General features: G+C 33.4%; 2 protein-coding genes across 3 annotated transcripts in view; one reads left to right on the top strand and one right to left on the bottom strand.

Moving 5' to 3' along the window:
* Positions 1–13: 13 nt before the first annotated feature.
* Positions 14–3,307, bottom strand: LOC120776726 (ribonucleases P/MRP protein subunit POP1). The gene is made up of 4 exons (XM_040107641.1): positions 2,314–3,307; positions 1,434–2,252; positions 838–1,364; positions 14–772 (listed from the first exon to the last, which is right to left on the bottom strand). Exons 1-4 carry the CDS (start codon positions 3,200–3,202, stop codon positions 431–433), a joined length of 2,577 nt encoding a protein of 858 aa, XP_039963575.1. The 5' UTR covers positions 3,203–3,307; the 3' UTR covers positions 14–430.
* Positions 3,308–9,551: 6,244 nt separating this feature from the next.
* Positions 9,552–19,831, top strand: part of LOC120777668 (ATP-binding cassette sub-family G member 1) — a 34,041-nt gene continuing 23,761 nt past the window's right edge. The window contains exons 1-2 of one of the 2 annotated variants that reach the window (XM_040109125.1): positions 9,552–10,320; positions 18,715–19,035. In XM_040109125.1, coding sequence (XP_039965059.1) covers positions 18,951–19,035 — 85 coding nt within the window. In that variant the 5' untranslated portion in view covers positions 9,552–10,320; positions 18,715–18,950. Of the gene's footprint in view, positions 10,321–18,714; positions 19,036–19,831 lie in introns of those variants that run through there. The other variant, XM_040109126.1, reaches the window with a different exon arrangement.

The raw sequence follows: 19,831 nt of genomic DNA, 5'->3' as shown, positions 1-19,831 counted from the left end.
CAAATAGTTTATTCAAAGCAATGAATGAATTAATAATTTTCCAAACGAATTCGGCGTGTATTTTTACAGGCACGCTTTAAAGAAAACTTAAAAAACAAAAACATTTACTAATTTTTGCACGTTTTTACATTTGGCGCAATACATTTTATTTAATTGTTTTTTAGAAGTAGTCAAATGTAGACGGTAATTTCTGCTGTTACTAGTTGTTAAACTGAAACTTATACCTTTAACGTATAACGTAGCGTGACTGAACTATATTATTACAATATATATTATATAATTACTATTAGAAGTAGCTAAATGTGAAGCGAAAAAGAGGTTAGAAAAAAAAACACTATGAAAACTAAGAATAATTAAATTGAAGTAAATAATTAATAAAATACAGAAATGCAATATATAAAATACCACAAATACAGACTAAATTCTATATTTATACATCCAAATGTAGCTTAAAGCAAGCAAAACGATAGTGGCGACTTTTGGGACTGCGCATAAGACACATTGGCTGGCGCACATTACACTGCCGACATAATGTGAGCAATTGTTGCAAGCCAGCCGGCGTTACATAGCCCACGGCGCAGACTGTCGCTTCGGTATAACTGAAATGCGCTGTCGTTGCATAGCCGAATACTTCACGCTGGCATTGTTTGCGCACAGTATAAAGCGTAGCAAAATCCTCCGGCAGCCACAGCTTGCACATGCGCTCTAATTGCGCTGCTACAAGCGTTGCTGTATTGGCGGCTCTGATATATACGCGAGTAGTGCTTGTTTCCTGTGTGCAAATAAATAATAATATAATTAAATTACAAATTTAGGTAGATATACAAACAAACACACCTGTAGCTTTCGTTTTTCTCGCACACGTCGCGCGCGTAAACGTTTTAAGAGCTTTTTATGAGCTTGGCGCAGCTGTTTGCGTTCGCGTTCAGCCAAATCCGGCAACAGTGGTTCGCTGAAGACGGGCTCATGATTTGATTTCTTAATTTGTTTGAGATTACGTTTGAAATCGCCACGTGTCGGCAAACAAATCAGCGAATAGTCCTCTAAATTACCGCGCGATTTCATACGAAAGTGTAATTGTATTAGAGAATTTTCGGGTATTTCACTGGGAAATGTTTTACACTTTCCTTGTATATGTAGCAGTAATTGCTGTAATAGCGCGCGATCACGGAGTATGTGAAAGGTTTGAGTTAATGCGTTACCCTGTGCAGAAGCACTGCTGCTCCAATCGCGTACTAGTTCGGAAAATGGCGCACGGAAGGGACTAATAATTGCCAATTTTTGGTAGTTTTGACGTCTATTTGGCGGTTTGCGGAAATATTTGGTACGTAATTCCTGATGACGCGTGTTCGCCAGCACGCGACCTACATATATTTTATGAAGATACTTAATTAATATATGAGAAGAAATTATAAAAAAGAAACTGCACATACCAGCAATGGTGTCGGGCAAGTACTCCTCTGTGCCCATTTCTCGTGCGATTGATTCGAATTCACGCAGACCACCGGGTTTAGCGCCCCACATAATTAATGACAACCAAATAGGCATGCCATAACCAGCGGGTATTATTACGTCCCAACCACAGCCGTATCCTAAACGTTTATATTGCGGACGTTGTGAACCTGGACGTTGAATAAGTATTACGGGAACTGCTTGCATGTCCTCTTCGAATTGACAACGCACACCTGGCACCACAGCATGTTTGCCGCGTAGTTTGCTATATTCACTGGGGGTTATCATGCTCTTGCATAGTCCATCGCGTATTTTTGTATCCCATAAAATGCTTTGCGCTAAGTTATCAGGCATATTAAACAGAAAATCTGAATTGCTGTCGCTTGAAGGCTGTTTGGGTTGCGCTTTCGTACGTTTCTTTGGGCGGTTCAAACGAGGATCTTCAATATTAAGCGCCAATATCATGTTAGAAAGTAATTCGCCAGATGAGCCCACATCACTGCAGTTCCGCCAAAAATCCAGTTGATTTTCATGTATACTTTTAAAATCTGGATTTTGTTCAAATAACGTATGTAGCCAAGTGGAGGCGGTGCTATCTTTCAAGTTCTTAGGCTTGAATGTGTGTTGTAGTACACTTTGTGCCAGATGACCAGTGAGACGGAAGCGATTCATAGTATCTTTTAATTCGTTGATTTTTACGCCGGTTTTCACATTACCATAGCGTTTGATATGCTCAAAGGCTAAAGTTTTCGTCATGAATTGTAAACGCCGCAATTCTTTGGGTTTTATTTGTTTGGATGCTGCGAACATAATTGTATGTCATTAAAAATAAAAATATATACTCAATTATAATAAAGTTACATTTATTATCCTTTGGCAGCTCGGGAGCAGAATGCTTTGTTTCATCTGTTTCTATAGGCACTTTAATGCTATTTAACGAAGTCACTTCGAAAACTTTTATTAGTTCCTCCACTACCGCTGGATAAGCACTTGGATGCACCCAAAGCCATAAGGTGCGTGAAATTTCCTCATCTTTTGTTTCATTGTTACTTATTGGTTGCCACATAAAAGAAAATCGCCCCAGCGCATATTCCGGATATTTACCATCTCTAAATAAGTCGATACTGCCTTCTCTTCGTCCAGTGAGATATGTCTTAGCAGCGATACTAAACCCACAACAAGTGCTGCTTAATCTCGCAAAACCTATACGTAAATCTGCTAACTTTCCCTTCAATTCTATGCATGCATAGAATGACATATCCTGCAATAAACAGTGTTCGGCTGAAGCACGATAACATGCCCTATATGTTTTATCACAGCTCGACTGTGGTAACTTGTAACCCCAACGTTCAACCATGTGAAAACGTTTTGCATGCCAAATATGTGTTTCTAGCCAAATATTTTTACGTTGACGTCTCAAGTAATCCCGTAATAGATTGCCGGGACGTCGTCGAAATTTGCGCGACGGTCGCTTTGTCTGCTGTGGTTTGCCAGCTTTAGCCATTTGAGAACGATGTGCTGCGCGATACTTGCGTGGCAAACGTTTTGGATGATGGGACATAGCCCGTCGGCGCATGTGTTTGGGCAAAGTTTGGAAGACTAATTTGCGACTGACAGGATTGCGGACTTCATCAATAAGTTGCCGCATTTCGCTCACAACATTAGCGGCATAGCGAAATGTTTGTACATGCGTAGGCAAACTCACATGTCCACCCAAAGAAGAAGCATACTCCAGCTTATTGGACCCCATTATATTTTCCGTTTTATTACACTTATTTCAACTTTTTAAAAAGAAAACATTACCCGGTATAATCAAAACAAATAACATGTGTTAGAATGTCAGAGAACTCCACTACACGTGAGTAAATAACATAGTTGTATCATGATATAAACATAAGACGTAAATGCAGGGTGTTGCCAAAAAAATAAAAACAAAGTTTACTGTTTCTAGATGGTTCATACATTATATGAATATTCATAGCAGAATCTAATCCAAAAGGTTATAAATTTATTATAAAAATTGAGCTCTATATGATTATATATACTTTTTTATTATATGATTAATTGTAATTTTTATTTGTTAAAAAAAACAGTTTATTCACCACTGTATTAGTTGAGTACTTTGCTTTGTATATCATTTCCTACCGTTTGTTTCCTGAATTTCCTGAAGCCCGCGTTTAAAAGTATCCAAATTCGGTGATGTATCGTAATTTTTACAAATGATTAACTAAGATATTAATGCATAAAATCTATCGAAAATATATAAAGATTATATATGTATAAACAATTTTTATTAGGTTTTATTATTAAGTAATATTAAGGTTGAGGTCGAGCAATTGCTAATTAATATTGGTTCAATAAGCAACAAAATGTTACTTCTATTTGCGACTGTCCCTCCACGCTAATAGCAAAGCTTCGAGTGTATTTCTGCCAAGGCAAAACTACTAAAATATTGCATTAGCTGATGTGAGATTAAAATTTCTACTGTTTTGTTTAAAAATTCAATAAGCTCATCATTATACTTACTTGTGTGTGATGCTTTTTATCTTTATAACAACAAAAACTGGGGAAAAAGAGCAAGGTGACGTCGAGCGACTTTGGTTGCCGGGTGCATTTGTCAAAAGGCACCTAGTCGTATACGTAATTAAAATTAAAAGTAAGGAGGTTTTTCAGTGGCTTTTATTCGTCGAATGTAAGTACGTATGCGTTCACAATAACAATAGACGGTGAACAGTCGTTAACACCCGAAGTGAATAATACAAATTTCACACTAATATATTCACATACATCAAAGTGGAAAACTTACATATGTATGTATGTAAGGACCACAAAATAAGATTCATAAACATAATAGTGCAAAGTGAATGAAAAAATATTTGCACTAGCATTGTGAAAAATGTCTTTGTTGTTTATTAAAGTTCTTCATTACCAGCACTGATTTCAACTAGGGGTCCAAAAATGCTCAAAACAGGTTTAATACTAGCGCTAATTACTGATCAAAATTGAGTCAAACAAAACGTATGCAAAACTTTTGTATGTAAAAAATTATAAAAAAATACTTTTTTTTGTTTCCCGGGATATCTTAACAAAGTTTGATACCTTCAAGTGTCCAGATTGCGGCCTCGTTCATAAAAATATTGTTTGTGCTCTTATTTTTAAGGCAATTGCATATTTAATATTTTCATAAATATCGGCTTTTTAGTTATAAAAATTTAGTGCGCCACTTGATCCTTATTCTCAGGCTCCTTAACGAAAATATGCAAAAAATTGTGGGGAAATTTCTAAAGTTTTTCTAAAATTCAAATATTTTGATATCTACAAGTTTTTGTTTCAAAAGTAATTCGCTTAGACTACTCAGAAACAACGATGACTCCAAATGGAGTGGAACATCTACACCAACAATATTTTCTCAAAATGAACTTTGTGATTTTAAGCGTGATTAAGTTAGGAATAATAAAACAATTTATCAAAGCGCTGAACGTGGAAGGATATTGTTTTAGAGAAATTTGTAGGCTAAAAGCTAAAAAGTGTAAAATATGATACAGCAGTTAATGAATGATACAGATTTCATTACAGGTTTGACTGTTCTGGAAAGTTAATCGTGGAAAAGTTTTGTGTTGATAGGCGAAAATTTCCTAGGTAATAATAAAGCACCAATTTATAAAGAAATTGTGCAAAATATGTCGATCAGACTTTACAAACAAATTTGAAGCGGAAACCTCTGCATAAATTTTCGAATATTTATGGTAATTATAGTAAGGAACAGAGAGAATAATTTAACTATGATCTAATAGCCTTGACAGACGGCAGCGTTAATCCGGATTAACTGCGCACTTAATCAGATCCAAATTTGTAGGTGACAGATGGCAGCTATGCGAGTTTGAAACTCTCATAAACAGCTCATTGTCCTTTTTATAATATTTTCAATGAAAATTGATAGAAGATAAACATTACGGTTGTTAGCCGACCAATTTTTACCAAACCATTTTTTATTACAAAAGCATATCAACACATTATTTTTAAAACTGCATCATAACATAGAAGTTTTATTGATATTATATTGAGAATTTGATAAACAGCTGAAAATGCTGATGAAAATTGGCCATTTTTAACAATGTTGCCAACGAAAATCTCACAAACTCCCTAAAATTTTGAGAGTTATTTTTGGTTTCAGCAACGGAGTTAGCTGTGGTAACTCCTGAATTAATCCCGAAAAATGCAATTAATCTGGTTTAACGCTGCCGTCTGTCAATGCTATAACAGTGATAGAATAATGGTATCGTCATATGCTGATAGATTACTGCTGGTCCACAAAAAGATATTACCACCTGGAAAATGATGAAAGAAAATCACATAAAAGGTGTGTTTTTGAAATAAAATACATATGTGTTATCGACATTTTGTTTTTGAATTCTGATTTTTGTAGTGTAATCGACTTCAAACCTTTCAAAAGCATTAATAGTTCTATGAACTGTGGGTTCAAATATATCCAAAATCGATCGTATATTTACCACAACAAAACAACTATAGATCAGTGTTATCTTCACGAAATTTGGCGGGGATTATTGATCAAAGTAACAAGGCAGCTGCCTGATAAAAATCAATATAAACATCGTTTTATATCGAGTTTTACGATAGGGATGATATGACTAGACTACGTGCCACACAGCACATGAAACCACCGAATTATTGCGAGAAAATGTTCGTTATTTCGATTATTTTAAGAAATTGTGACTTTGAATGGCCTCCAAGAAGTTGTAATTTAACACCATTAGACTACTTCTTGTGGGGTTATTTAAAGTTATTGATCTTAAGCAATAAACTAAAGTCTCTTCAGGCTTTAGAAGTCAATATGATGATAATGCTATTTATGACATACGACATAATTTATTGGAAAAAGTAGTCGAAAGTTGGATTAATCGAATTTATTCCTGCAAAATAAGTCGTTTGAATGATGTTATATTTCGAACTAAATTGTATCGGTGTACCTCACATTAAATAAAAAACATTTGAATTTCCTTTAATAGTTAGTGTGTGTGTTTTTTTTTAAGGAAATCATATCACTCTTATTGGAAAACCCTGTACCTTTTTATTCTATATATAACAAATGAACCTTTGAGGGGTATTATAGTGCAACCGAAGTTAACGTTTTGGCTTGTTTTGTTTTTTATTAATAAAACCGCCATATCTTCATGTTAAAAAACTAACCTCAAAATATACATACATATGTACATACTTACGTATAGTACCTTTAGACGATATTGATGGTGTAAATGTGTATTAACATAAATAACCGAAACAAGAAAAAACGTTAACTTCGGCTGCACCGAAGCTAATATACCCTTCATAGGTGCATTTCTTTTAGAAACAACATACATATATATAAGGGAGTCATTCGGGCAATAAAAAATTACCCTTTTATATCGGCAATATCTATTGTAAGACAATTACGGTTAAATATATTACAGAGATCCATACAACGTCGAGCTGTCCATGGGGAATTTTCATGCTACCTGTAGCAAGTTATTGCAAAAACGCCGTATTATTTATTTAAAGAACAGACTGGCGTGATTGGAATTTGTGAGGATGCACATAAATTGAGCGATTACAAAATGGCAAACTGTACTTTTTTCTGGCGAATCGAAGTTTAATATCAAAGATTGAGATGGCCTGAAGCTGGTAGGCAGACCGAAGGGACAACGCCTAAATCAACGTTATAAAACAAGCGCGGTGAAACATGGTGGAGACAATGTACTAGTGTGGGGTTGTTTTCCAGGGAATGCAATAGGATAAATTCATCATATAAACAGTATAATGGACAAATATAAGCATAAAATATTTCTCAGAATATTAATGCTGCCACATGTTGCAGAAGAAATGGCTTTAAAATGGAGTTATCAACATGACAACGACCAGCAACACACTGCTATTTGTGTAAAACAGTGGTTTGTTGATAACGGGAATGAGATTTTGAAGCGACTCGCACAATCACCTGATCTCAATCCCATAGAGAACCAATGGTAAATTGTAGATCGAAAAATCAGACTTGAGAATTGTAAAAATAAGGCCGTTTTATAAATTCAAGTGAAGGTAGCATGGAAAAGCATTTCCTGGGACATATCAAATAAAATAAATTGAGTCCATGCCTAGCCGATGTGCAACTGTATTCAAAAATAAGGGATACGCAACCAAATATTGAAAGACATAAATTTTTCAATCATAAAACCATTTCGTGCTTTTGTTTTGTCGCACCAAATTTTTGGAGTTTTTCATATATGGTATTTTATATATTTTTTTAATATGTTAATTTGTTTAATTTTTACTAATTTTAAAAGAAGAATACATGAACTAATAATACAAATCAATAAAACATCACGCAATGCCTAATTTATGATTTTATCCAGTTAAATACCGACAAGGTAGATTCCGTGCTTTAGTTTTGTCGCACACTGTATGTGTTCAGTTTGTACGGAAGCTATACGCTATAGTAATCCGATCTGAGTAATTTTTTCGGAGATTATATTATTACCTTAAGCAGTAATCCATGTCAAATTTCGTGAAGAGGCCACGTCAAATGAGGAAGTTTTTCATGCAAGCATTTGATTCCGATCATTCAGTTTGTATGACAGCTATATGCTATAGTTAACCGATCTGAACAGTTTCTTCGGAGATTACATAGTTGCCTTAGAAAATAATCTTTAAAAAATTTCGTGAAGATACATTGTCAAATGTGAAAGTTTTCCATACAACAACTTAATTCCGATCGTTCAGTTTATATGGCAGCTATACATATGTTATAGTGGACCGATATCGGCCGTTCCGACAAATGAGCAGCTTCTTGAAGAGCAAATGACGTTTGCAAAATTTCAAAACGATATCTTAAAAACTGAGGGACTAGTTCGTATATATACAGACGGATAGACAGACAGACGGATCATTTATATATGTACTTTATAGGGTCTCCGACGCTTCCTTCTGGGTGTTACAAACTTCGTGACAAACTTAATATACCCTGGGGTTCAGGGTATAAAAAGAAAAGATTTCATTAGATTTCTTTGAAAGTAAAATAAGAATAGTATATAAGAAAAATACAAAAACAAATTGAATGAAAATAAATTACTTTGAGTTTGCCGGTAATTGCGGAAATTTTCGCACACATACCTTTCTTTCGCGCTTCTCCACCTACTCCAAGGCATAATTGCTGTGTGTGTGTGTTTTTTTACGATTTCATTTTCTGACATTGTGTCCGCGCCATAAACAATTTTTGCTTATTTGTTTATTTGTACTATATACTTACAAACACATTTTCAATTATTATTTTTACGTATTTATTTTGTTTTGCATATTCGCTTTCGCTGTTGACAACAAAAACAAAGCTGATTTAAATAATAACAAACGAAAACTGAACAACTGTTGCCGCTGTTTATGTAGCAAGTGTTGTTGCTGCTGACAACCCCAAACTCCCCAATGACCACTGTTTTCTGTGCGAAACAACTACAAACAATAACATAGGCAAAAGCCGAAAGAAGCAGCAACAGCAACGGCAGCGGCAATGCTCGTCGCGACGCAACCGCATGTTATTGCTGGCTGTTGTGGTCTGGGCAAACCGACTTTTGGCGGTGAGCTCCAACTTCGAACGAATTCATTCGCAATTGTGCTTCACAGTGGAGCGGATGACGATGCGCAAGCAAGAGAATAAAACAATAGTATCAAGCGAGTTGCAATAAACGAATCCTTTCAATTTTGTTTTTGTTACTGCCATAAAGGAGAGTGTATAAAACGTGAATGAAAAAAAAAATTTAAAAATAAAATTACAAATGAAAATAATGAATAATTAAAAATAGGAGTGATTTAAGAAAACTACATATGTATGTAAAAATATGCGATGCTTTGCCGTTAGTTTTTTTCGAATTGCAAATTTGTTTAACTAATTCTAATTTAAACGTATTAAATTAATGATATTTTGGAACCAAAGTGCACACCGAAGGCGATCTTGAGCTAATAAAAAAAAATTATTATTATAGACTAAAACAAAAAAAAAAAAAAACACGGATAAAAAATAAACATCTTTATAAAAAGTTAATTATCGACAGCAAATAATAAAAATACATATGAAATAAAAATTGTGATATTAACGGAAAATAATAAACATGTATAAACATTCACATAACATGTGCATAACTTATGTATGCTAAAAATGAAAATAAATAAGCAAAGAAACAGCTTTGAATTGCATTCGATTTACAGTTGAGAACAGTTTATAAAACAGTGTATCATTATAAATTGTAACCTACAACTGTTTATAAAAATAATTGATACAAGTAAAAAGGTGTTTTTTAATAAAGAAACTAAAAATAAGAAATATCTTCAGTAAAAAACAGCGCTAAAAATTGCCACACAACAAAAATAAATTTATCGCTTATTATCGTCACACAAATCACCTGTAGAACAAGAAAATCAATTAACAATAATATGAAATGTGTAAAAATATGAAGGCCGAAACCTTACTTCTAATTAAAATGCAAACAGTGTGATTTGTAATAAAAATTTGCATTAAACAAAAAATATCTGTATTAGCGAAAACAGTTGCTTTTAACGATTAAAAGTTCAAAGCCTTTGCTGCATAAAAATCGTATAATTTAGCTTTTTCCATTAAAATTTGTTTTGGCGTGCAATGTACCGATAAAATCTGGCAAAAAACTTGTGTTTTTGAAAACACATATAAATATATTTAAAATATATAAGTAAGTGCTAAGCAACAATTGCTGAAATTCAAACCGGCTACGATATTGTGTGGGAAGCTGCAAAAAATTACGTTTTAAGACACCGATTGGAACAGGTATATTGAAAGGAGCCTTGATTGAGAAAGTAAGTGTCTCCAGAAAAGTATTAAGATTGCAATATATAAATAAAATAATGAAATCGTTATAAATAATGGTTACTGTCTAATTAGGCATACAGTTTTTCAACATAAAATCAAAATATAATAATAGAACTAAAAAATAAATGCATCTTTTTATTAGAAACTTTAATTTTTTCACACATAACATTTTTTGTATTATTTGTGTAACTCATATCGAATAAGAAATTTCGTTCAAGTTATTAAAAATACATAAAAATGCATATGCTATAAGGAAAAATAATTGCCACGATTTTTGATTCACGAAATTATAAAAAATAGTTAATTTGAAAGGTATTAAACACACTAATTGGGATATATTTGTATTAAGTAATTATATTTGATTTTATTGGAAGTCAGTAAACATCGCCTATCGTAATAGAATTGAGCTTTGGTTTTACTTTATTATTGAGAAACATTTTTTGCTTCAAAAGTACACTTTTCGGCACTGAAAGGTGTAATATGAATGATGTAATAATTTTACTTTCTAAGTCGAATTGAAACACAGAATATGTGTGAAGTGAAAAATCAAAATTGATCGAATCGGTATGCAGCACTTATTTTAATACTTTTAACTTTTAATTTGAAATGAATTTATTTAAATATTTACACTTAAATATCTAATATATTAATTTAAGGTTAGATTTTGTAACAAAATGCACTTAATGAAGTCATCGCCTGCGATTATTTGATCCTTATACCCGCGAGTTTGTCAAGAAGGAAATTTAGAAGACCCGTCTCTCCGTTTTTATGACTGTATATACGCGAACTTGTTCCTCAGTTTTTGAGATATCGATCTGAAATTTTGCACATGCCATTTTCTCCACGAAAAGCTCATTTGCCGGATACGCCTATATCGTATCCCTATAGCATATAGCCGCCATATAAGCTAACGATCAGAGTTCAGGCTTGCATTGAAAACTTGTTCATTTGACGAGATGTCTTCACGAAATTCGGCATGTCTGAAGAAATTGTTCAGATTGGATAACTATAGCATATTGGCTGCCATACAAACTGTACGATCCGAATCAAGTTCTTGTAAAGAATCTTTTGTATTTGTAAAGGGTATTATAGCTTCCGCTATAATTTGTTTTTGTATGAATGTATGACGATAAAAGTTTACTGACATAATTTCGCTTTTAAATTTGCTGGAGACGTAATAATATTATTGTGGTCATCAGCGTTATTAACACACCTATACACAACCCTTTAATTGTTTCATAGCTTAACAATTAAAACGGGTAATTGCGGTGTAAGCTTATTTTTCAACAATTATGTTTATTTTGAAGTAAATAAATTATGCGCACGTTGGCGTTAGCACTCTTAAGCTCTCATTGTTGATTCTTTTCCCGGAACTCAGAGACGCCTAACACGATAAAAAAATTTAAATTAAAATTACAAATAAAAAAATTCCTAATTGCAAGTGTATGAGTTTGATTTGGTAGGCGATTAGATCAACCAAAGGCAACTCTACACGATCTTTTTTCTTATAACAGCGATGACGCTCTTTCTGTGTTTTGGAAGCGGTTTCAAGCAAACCATTAAAAGTTTGCGTAATATATTATATTTATTAAAGTGGTAGGTAATTTTCAATACTCACGATTCTTTAGGATTATTTGCGTTAGACACTTTATTGTATCGTGCGCTTTTGAATATCTAGGTTCAAATATTCTGATTGCACAGCTTTTAACTGCGGATGCAATAATTCCCAATAATTATTCTGACTCCATTACAGCTGTGTAAATAGTAATGTTAGATTTTAAGCGATGTTTAATGACTATTTACACGTACAGATGTACATATGTATATGTGTATAGTAGACAATGTACAATTAGCAGCTGATGTTACATAATTATGTATCGACATACCTATATTTTTGTTTACAACTAAAGTCGAAGCTTAACTCCGTTACGCTCAATTTCTCGCGCAGCAATTAAATATAACGGTAGATGCAGTATCGGGTATGTGTGAACTCATCGCTTAAACAGACTTGACTAATAAGAAAATAATTTAATGTTCTAATAAAACATTTTACCACATGAGAAAATGAACTCATATAAAATTTGTAGTTATTAATTATAACTATATACTTATATATATACTTAATAACTGTTATAACTGTTATGTAATTATTACATATGTATGCATATCAAGTGACTTCTAATTATTTAATTACACCGTTTGACGGTACATTCAATACCTCCAATAAACGTTTGAATATGTTAACATTCCTATATTATGTTAAAATACGTACATAAGTATGTTAAAAATATGTTAAAATGACTCGGCAAATTTTAACTTTCCGCAATTGCGCCATTACAGCAAAATATTTTAGTAAACTTTTGATGGAGGAGAAAATACAAGTGGACTTTGATTATATTGATTCAGCGTTAAGAATCTTTTTTGCATAATCAATTTATTTTCCATGCTCAATTCAGTTCTAAAATTTTCGTAAGTCATTCACTTCACTTTGCGTATTAATATTAATTTCATTTTTTTTAATCTTTTTTTTTTCTTATTTTTTCTATATTCATGAGTTAATTAATGTCTGTGAAATGATGATGTTTGCATGTTATTAACAATTTTATGCTTCAGAATATGCGTAAAAAAATATTTGTTGTACCATTTATCACACACATATTAATACAGCTTTGTTTATGCCTATGAGAGCTTACATTTTGCGTAGAAAGAGGAATATTTCTTTTAGCGTCACATCCAAAAACGGGTTTGAGTGAATTTTGGTGAAATATGTACGTACTTTAATTGATGAAATAAGAAAAAATAACAATAAAAAAAATCAACAAAACAAAAATTCAATAAAAGTTCAAAAAATGAGAAACAAAAAAAACATAAAAAACAATAAAAATAATAATAAACTAAAAAAATATAACAAAATCATAAAAAATAATAAAAATGTATGAAAAAGTAAATTTAAAATTTAAAATAAGATTCAAAAACTAAACAAACAAGGCTAATACATATTTCTATATAATCTATTGCTTTGTAAATTTTTCTTGCTTTCGGAGTATTTAGCAATTTGTTCAAAACCTTGACAAAATTTTAAAGAATTACTCAGCGTTAGCTTTATCTGTAATATATTATATTAAGTTATGGAAAGTTTAGCGAAGAAGTACATGCTTCAGAAATAAAATTTTTAATATACATATGTATGGTATGGCCTTTGTCCGGAAAATAATAGGACTGACTCGATTAAAAAAAAAATAATGGAACAAATCGTTACAATTCTTTAAAAACTTTCAAAATAGACTCCTTCTGCGTCGATGCAGCGCTGCCAGCGCGATTTCTAAGCATTGAAGGCGTCATGGAAGGCATTCTTCGGAATAGCCTTGAGAGTCGAGGTGCACGCTGCCTGGATCCCCTCTGTCGTCTCAAAATGCTTGCATTTCATCGGCCTTTTCAGGCAAGGAAACAAAAATGTCCTGGGACCACATCTGGGCTGTAGGGCGGCTGCGGAAGCATTAAGATGCCGGCATTGGTTAGGTAGCTGTTCACAAGAAAGGCGGTGTGAGCTGGGGCGTTGTCGTGGTGCAACTTCCAATCGCCTGCGATGTCTTATCGGGCCCGATTGACCCATCGTTCGAGTCTTTTGAGGACTTCTATGTAAAACTTGGAGTTGACGGTTTGTCCAGGGGGCACAAATTGGACGCTACCTTAGATGTCAAAAAAAAAAAACAATGAGCATCGCTTTCACTTCGGATTTGCTCATTCTTTCGGTCTTCATCAGCGATCTCTTCCCGGCGCTCTAAAAAGGCCTAGTGCCACCGAAACACACCACTTCTTGCCAAAGCAACATATGGGTAAGTCTGCTTGATCATATCAAACGTCTCTGTCGCAGATTTACCGAGTTTCACAAAGAATTTAATCGCGTACCTCTGCTCAACCGAATACTGCATTTTCGGCTTGCACCACTCACAGAAACACATCGCACAAAAATATTTGTTCTGCTTCTCAAGGTGCTCGGAGGTAACTGACCAGCCGCTCGTTCGTTAGCTAGGAACGCCCTCTACCGAATACAGTCAGTGGGCGCACGCTCCGAAGTACAAACTCTGTATTATAAATGGCGGCGAAGCACTGATAAGAAGCATGCATCGGCTTCCTTGTGGCACATGGTCAGACGAAAGCATACCCGATGATTGGAATTTAAGTGTGCTATGGCCGTTCCACAAAAATGAATCGAGATCTTATGAGTCGGCATTAAGAGTTTTCGAGAGAAATGTTCTGTGGCAGATTTTTGGTCCTTTGGGGATTTTCAACGGCGAATACTGCAGTCAATGGAACGATGAGCTGTACGAAATTAACGACGACATTAACATACATAGTTTAGCGAATTAAGAGACAGCGACTACGTTGAGTAGGTCATGTCGTCCGAATTGATGAAAGCACTTCAGCTCTTAGAGTATTCGACGCAGTATGGGGGAAGCAGAGGAAGAGGAAGACCAGCACTCCGTTGGAAGGAAACGCAAGACAACCTAAACCAACAATCAGATATTTTCTACTTACGTATCTTTATATGTGTATACTCGTGTATGTACTTACTTATGTATACATATATAAGAACATAAAAAAATTTATTTGAATGTGTGCATATACAGACGCGACTACGCACTATTTCCTCTAAATAACCACAGCTTTTTTAATGGATACAGTTAAAAGCGCCATAAAAGATAATGTGTGGAGACAAAATCAAAGGACAGCTAAAGATAGCGTGGCATGCTTGGACATAGCGCGGCTTCAAAGAACATTTCTGAGAAATGGACAAAAGGTATTTTCAGTAAATGACGTGACATAAAGATTTTTTGAAGGTAGAAATGAATTTGTCTATAACAAAACGAAAAGTAAAAGAGGCAAAGTTAATTGGTATAAAGTGCCAATACCTTAATGAGGCACTAAAATATAAAAATAAACGTTCTGGATATACTTATTTAAGTTCAAAATTGGAAAATATATGAGTTAAAAGCAGAAGTTCCCCACAAATTATATGAGAAGCAAACCTTTAATTTGCGCAAATGCGTAATCGAACGAAGAATTCTAAAAGTTTTACTTCAAACCACTGGAATATTCTGCATAATCATTGTCTGAAACATATTTACAAACAATGAATTCTCATATCTACATACTATAAATGCTGTCTCACATAATCTCACATAAGTGTCAAAGCAATAAACTAATTAAAAATCCTAGAATTGTATTGAATATTCATCCATAAAATGTTTACCGGTTATTAGAAAAGGCTTAACCAAAACATGTTTAAGCGGAAAGGAAAATTACAGCAGTCGAGAGACTTACGCCAAACCGGAAAAAGGCGGGTGGAAAAATACCAAATAAAATTCCAAAAAAACAAGAAATCAAAAAGTTTGGCATTACTGACCTAAGACTTGCTTTCGCTATGCTGTTCACTATTGATACCGCAAATTAAAAATCAGGCAGCCGTTTTAGCAACCGGCTAGAAAAATATAAACATACTTTATATATGCGCATATTTAATGAGGTGTCAGTAATGACAGCTAGACATGAATCACACGTTGCTTCGGCGCTACTCGGCTTGACTTGACTGCTTGGGCAGATAAAGAATTATGATTTATTTGCGAATGGCAAAGAAGAATAATAAAATCTATGTATGTATGTATGTAGACATGTCTATCAAGTACATTTGTTATAGATAGATGCCGGGAGATAGAAAGTGAAAGATTTTTTATGCTATTAAGTCGTACGCCAAATGCAAACATGCGTTGTAATTATGTAAAGAAATATTTACTTATTATAAGTTTAGTATATGTACTATATATTAAGCAATAAAGATTTCTATTTATTTCTACTTATGTGGATACATACTTATGAAGAAGAAAAATCGTCTCTAGATGTTTGTGTTGCCAATAATATGTTATGCCATAATGAAAATGTTTTGCCTTAGCTTAACAGTTAGTACTTGTATGCTAATTGTACTAGTTTACAGACATCACTTAATTAGCAAGCTGTCAACGACAGATTACTACTAGGAATTTATAAGCTGTTTTCTTTTAAAAACTTGTTTATAAAATGGAAATGCATATCAAATGCCATAAAATGTAATGTTTTGCACAATAGTGTAAGCATTAAAAAATAAACACATAATCCGATCTCAACATTTTGTTCGGAGATTTTAGCGCTGCCTCGAACAATAATAAAAACCAAATTGTAACAAGTCTCTAATGTCCAGAACTATTGGACCTTCGCAATCGAATTGCAGAAAAAACGACCTCATTTTATGTTGAATAAAGTACTTTTTCATCATGACAACGTGCTGGTTAACAACCCGCGAAGATCAAATTGGCCGATTATGTTACGAATCGCTGCCCCACCAACAGTATTCTCTACATTTGGCTGACTTCCAGGATACATCTATTGGGTTAAAAAAGTTGGAGTCTCGCTTGAATTAAATCCCATTTTTACAAAATTTTCTCATTTCATTTCTAAGTCTCGTCCTTATTGAATAGTCTTCGTAATATATAGCCCAGCGCTCAGACAGTTTAATCTGATATTAATCGCTTATAGTACTTAATTTAAATTTTTATAAGCTGGCTGGCAAGAATGACTTTCTCAAAATGATTCACAAGAAAAAAATTAAATTTTAATTCAAACAATACGCTCTAAAAAATAAAAAAGGTAAATAAATCTTAAAACCTGTTTAATCACAAATTAAATAAAAATGTCTTGAAAACACTTGAACTTGATATATGAAACTTATTAAAAAAAGTTGACTGGTAAAGCCTGCTTCAAGAGGGTTGTTTATCATATATTGGTATAAAAATTATTTGAAATAAATTTTACAGTATCAAATTATCACATAAGTTTCACAAATAACCTCGTAATCAATCCGCATAGCGATTCCCGTTTAATGTCTCCAATTGACCCAAAACGGTTTCATCGAAGTCACACTGAGCTAAGTCAGACGAATTCGGTGTTTACTGCACGATATTGGTTGAAAATTTGGTAAAAAATCACGTAGAATCAATTTAGTATGCCACTGTACGTTATCGTGGTACAAAAATCAAGAATTGTCGGCACTTAATTACGGTCTCTTTTTACAAATAGCTTCGCGCAAACACTCAAATAGTATCACTTGCTGAGAATTTGGCCGTTCGGAAGGAATTCGGAGTGCACCACACCGCAATAATCGAAGAAAACTGTCAACATAACCTTAATTTTTGACCTGCTTTGACGTGGTGTTTTCGGCATCAGCTCACCTTTGCCTCAATATTCGTCAGAGCTCGTCTGTTTCTGGGTCGTAAGCGTAGAGCCAAGCCTCATCGCCAGCAATAATATGTTTCAAAGTCATTAAGAAGAGGCTCTTCTATGAAAAAATAGAGTAATCTTGGAACCAATCATGTTTTTACTTTTATAGGCCCAAATGATCTTTTAAAATGGTTTGACTGATCTTTTCGATATTCTAACGATTCCAGTAAGCTCTCTGACTGTTAATCGTCGATTCTCAAGCACCAATTCCTTTATTTTATTGACGTGTTGATCATCACTATTTTGAATTTTGGAAGTCAGTTCAAATATATAGTATACGAAGCAACCTACATACTATTTGAAGACTTACATGTGTTTACTTACGTTTCAATTAGAACTGTGCATTACTAAGCGGTTTTGAAATTTATTTGTATATTTAGAGGAAAAAGTAAAAAAATTAACCTCAAAGCTTATAATATATGTATTTAGACTACACGAGTTTGTTTAAATATTTTCTTTTCCCTTCAACGCTACTTCATTATACAATACCAACAGAGAATGTTATTGACATTCGTACTAGTTCGGAACTAATGCTAATAAAATTTCACTCACCGTTTCATTCGCACGCTCTAGACCTAGTTTACATGAGTAGCATTAATGTTATGCAATAATGTTAGCTTCTTAAATATAGAAACGTTCATTTCAAATACAAAATAAATAGGTTACGCTTACGCTGGATTCTGTAATCGTCTAGATAATTGTTTAAAATAATCGATTTTTGAAATGGTGTAATTCGTGTTTACCATACACTCACTTCGACCATTTAGGTATTGCGTAAAATGACGGTGTGAGCTGTTGCTGTACTTTTGGCCGTGACTGTTTATTAGTAATACATATGATATACATACATATACTAGCTTACATGCATAAGTATACATGTACATACATACATCTGTACACATATATTCCACATACTTTTGTAAAATCTTTTATGTATATAACTATACTTATTCAACATTTATTCAAACAATTCTGTATTCGCAAGCGATAAAAAGCTTCATATTAACATTGACGATAAATTATAATAATACTCTAAAATTACTATGTGTTCGCATTTGTTTTACTTACAGCTCATACTTTACACTTCTGAACACATTTTTAAGTACTTTAATGCAACATTTTGAAAGCGCAACACGTTCCACCCAAAAGGTAAATTGAGCGATAACAGAAAATTGAGTAAAGCGAAAAAAAATAAATGCGGCGTTAGAAAAATAACATTCCAATCATATTTCAACTACCACAATAACAACAAGTTATTGCGCAAAATACATAAATAAAGTGTAGACGAGACATCGTAGCCGCAACGATGGAGCATACCGCCTGTCTGAAGCCATCGAAAGATGTCGAATTTCAAGATGTTTACTACACCGTTAAGGAGCGCAAACACTACAGTGAGTATTTTCATTTACTTAACTCTTGTATAGAAGTAGGAAAAATAAATAAATTGTGGTAAAATGTTGGTGGTAAGGAAATGGCGAGTTTTTCGTGTGCTGCACTGTGGTGTTGCACAAGAATTGTTGCTGTAAAATAAATATTAACTGTGAAAATTACATGAAAAATGCTTACATAATAATTGAGTTTCAACAAAAGATGGGAATTATACATAAGCACTTCTTAAAAACATTATAATCATTTTTCAAAAATATTGATCAATCATGAAATTAAATTTTGAGGTTCTATTGACATTTTTTGTCATTATTTTGGGATTATAAATTAAACATTTATTTTCAAATGTCAATCACGTATGAAATTAACTGAACGACATTTTATTAGCCCGTAATTCAAGCGGTAATTTATCAGTTATGGCACGTTTCGCTCTGCGTGTGGCCTTATTAGCATAAACACATAATTTTTGTGTTTGAGATTTAAAAGACAGCAATTCATTGGACTGAAAACGTTTGAATAGTGATGTGCAATGAATTTAATTGTTGAGTAAAGGGTTTGGTCAAGATTATTTTAGAACCTGGTAGTTAATTAAGTAGTTAATAAGGTAGTTAATTAACTTAATAATACCTGGAAGGAAACATAAACAACATTCAACAGTTCAATCTTTAAACAAATTCTTCATTGGAATACTATAGCGATATTATAATTGGTATAAGAACTTGTAACAAAAAGTTTTCTACTAATTTTCTCGCAGAAATACATATGTATGTATTTATATTAGCTTTTACTATCAAGGCAGCA

Source organism: Bactrocera tryoni, chromosome 5, assembly GCF_016617805.1.
Source record: "Bactrocera tryoni isolate S06 chromosome 5, CSIRO_BtryS06_freeze2, whole genome shotgun sequence".
NCBI lineage: Eukaryota > Metazoa > Arthropoda > Insecta > Diptera > Tephritidae > Bactrocera > Bactrocera tryoni.
Note: the sequence above shows the minus strand (reverse complement) of the source record. Positions and strands in the feature narration are given on the sequence as shown.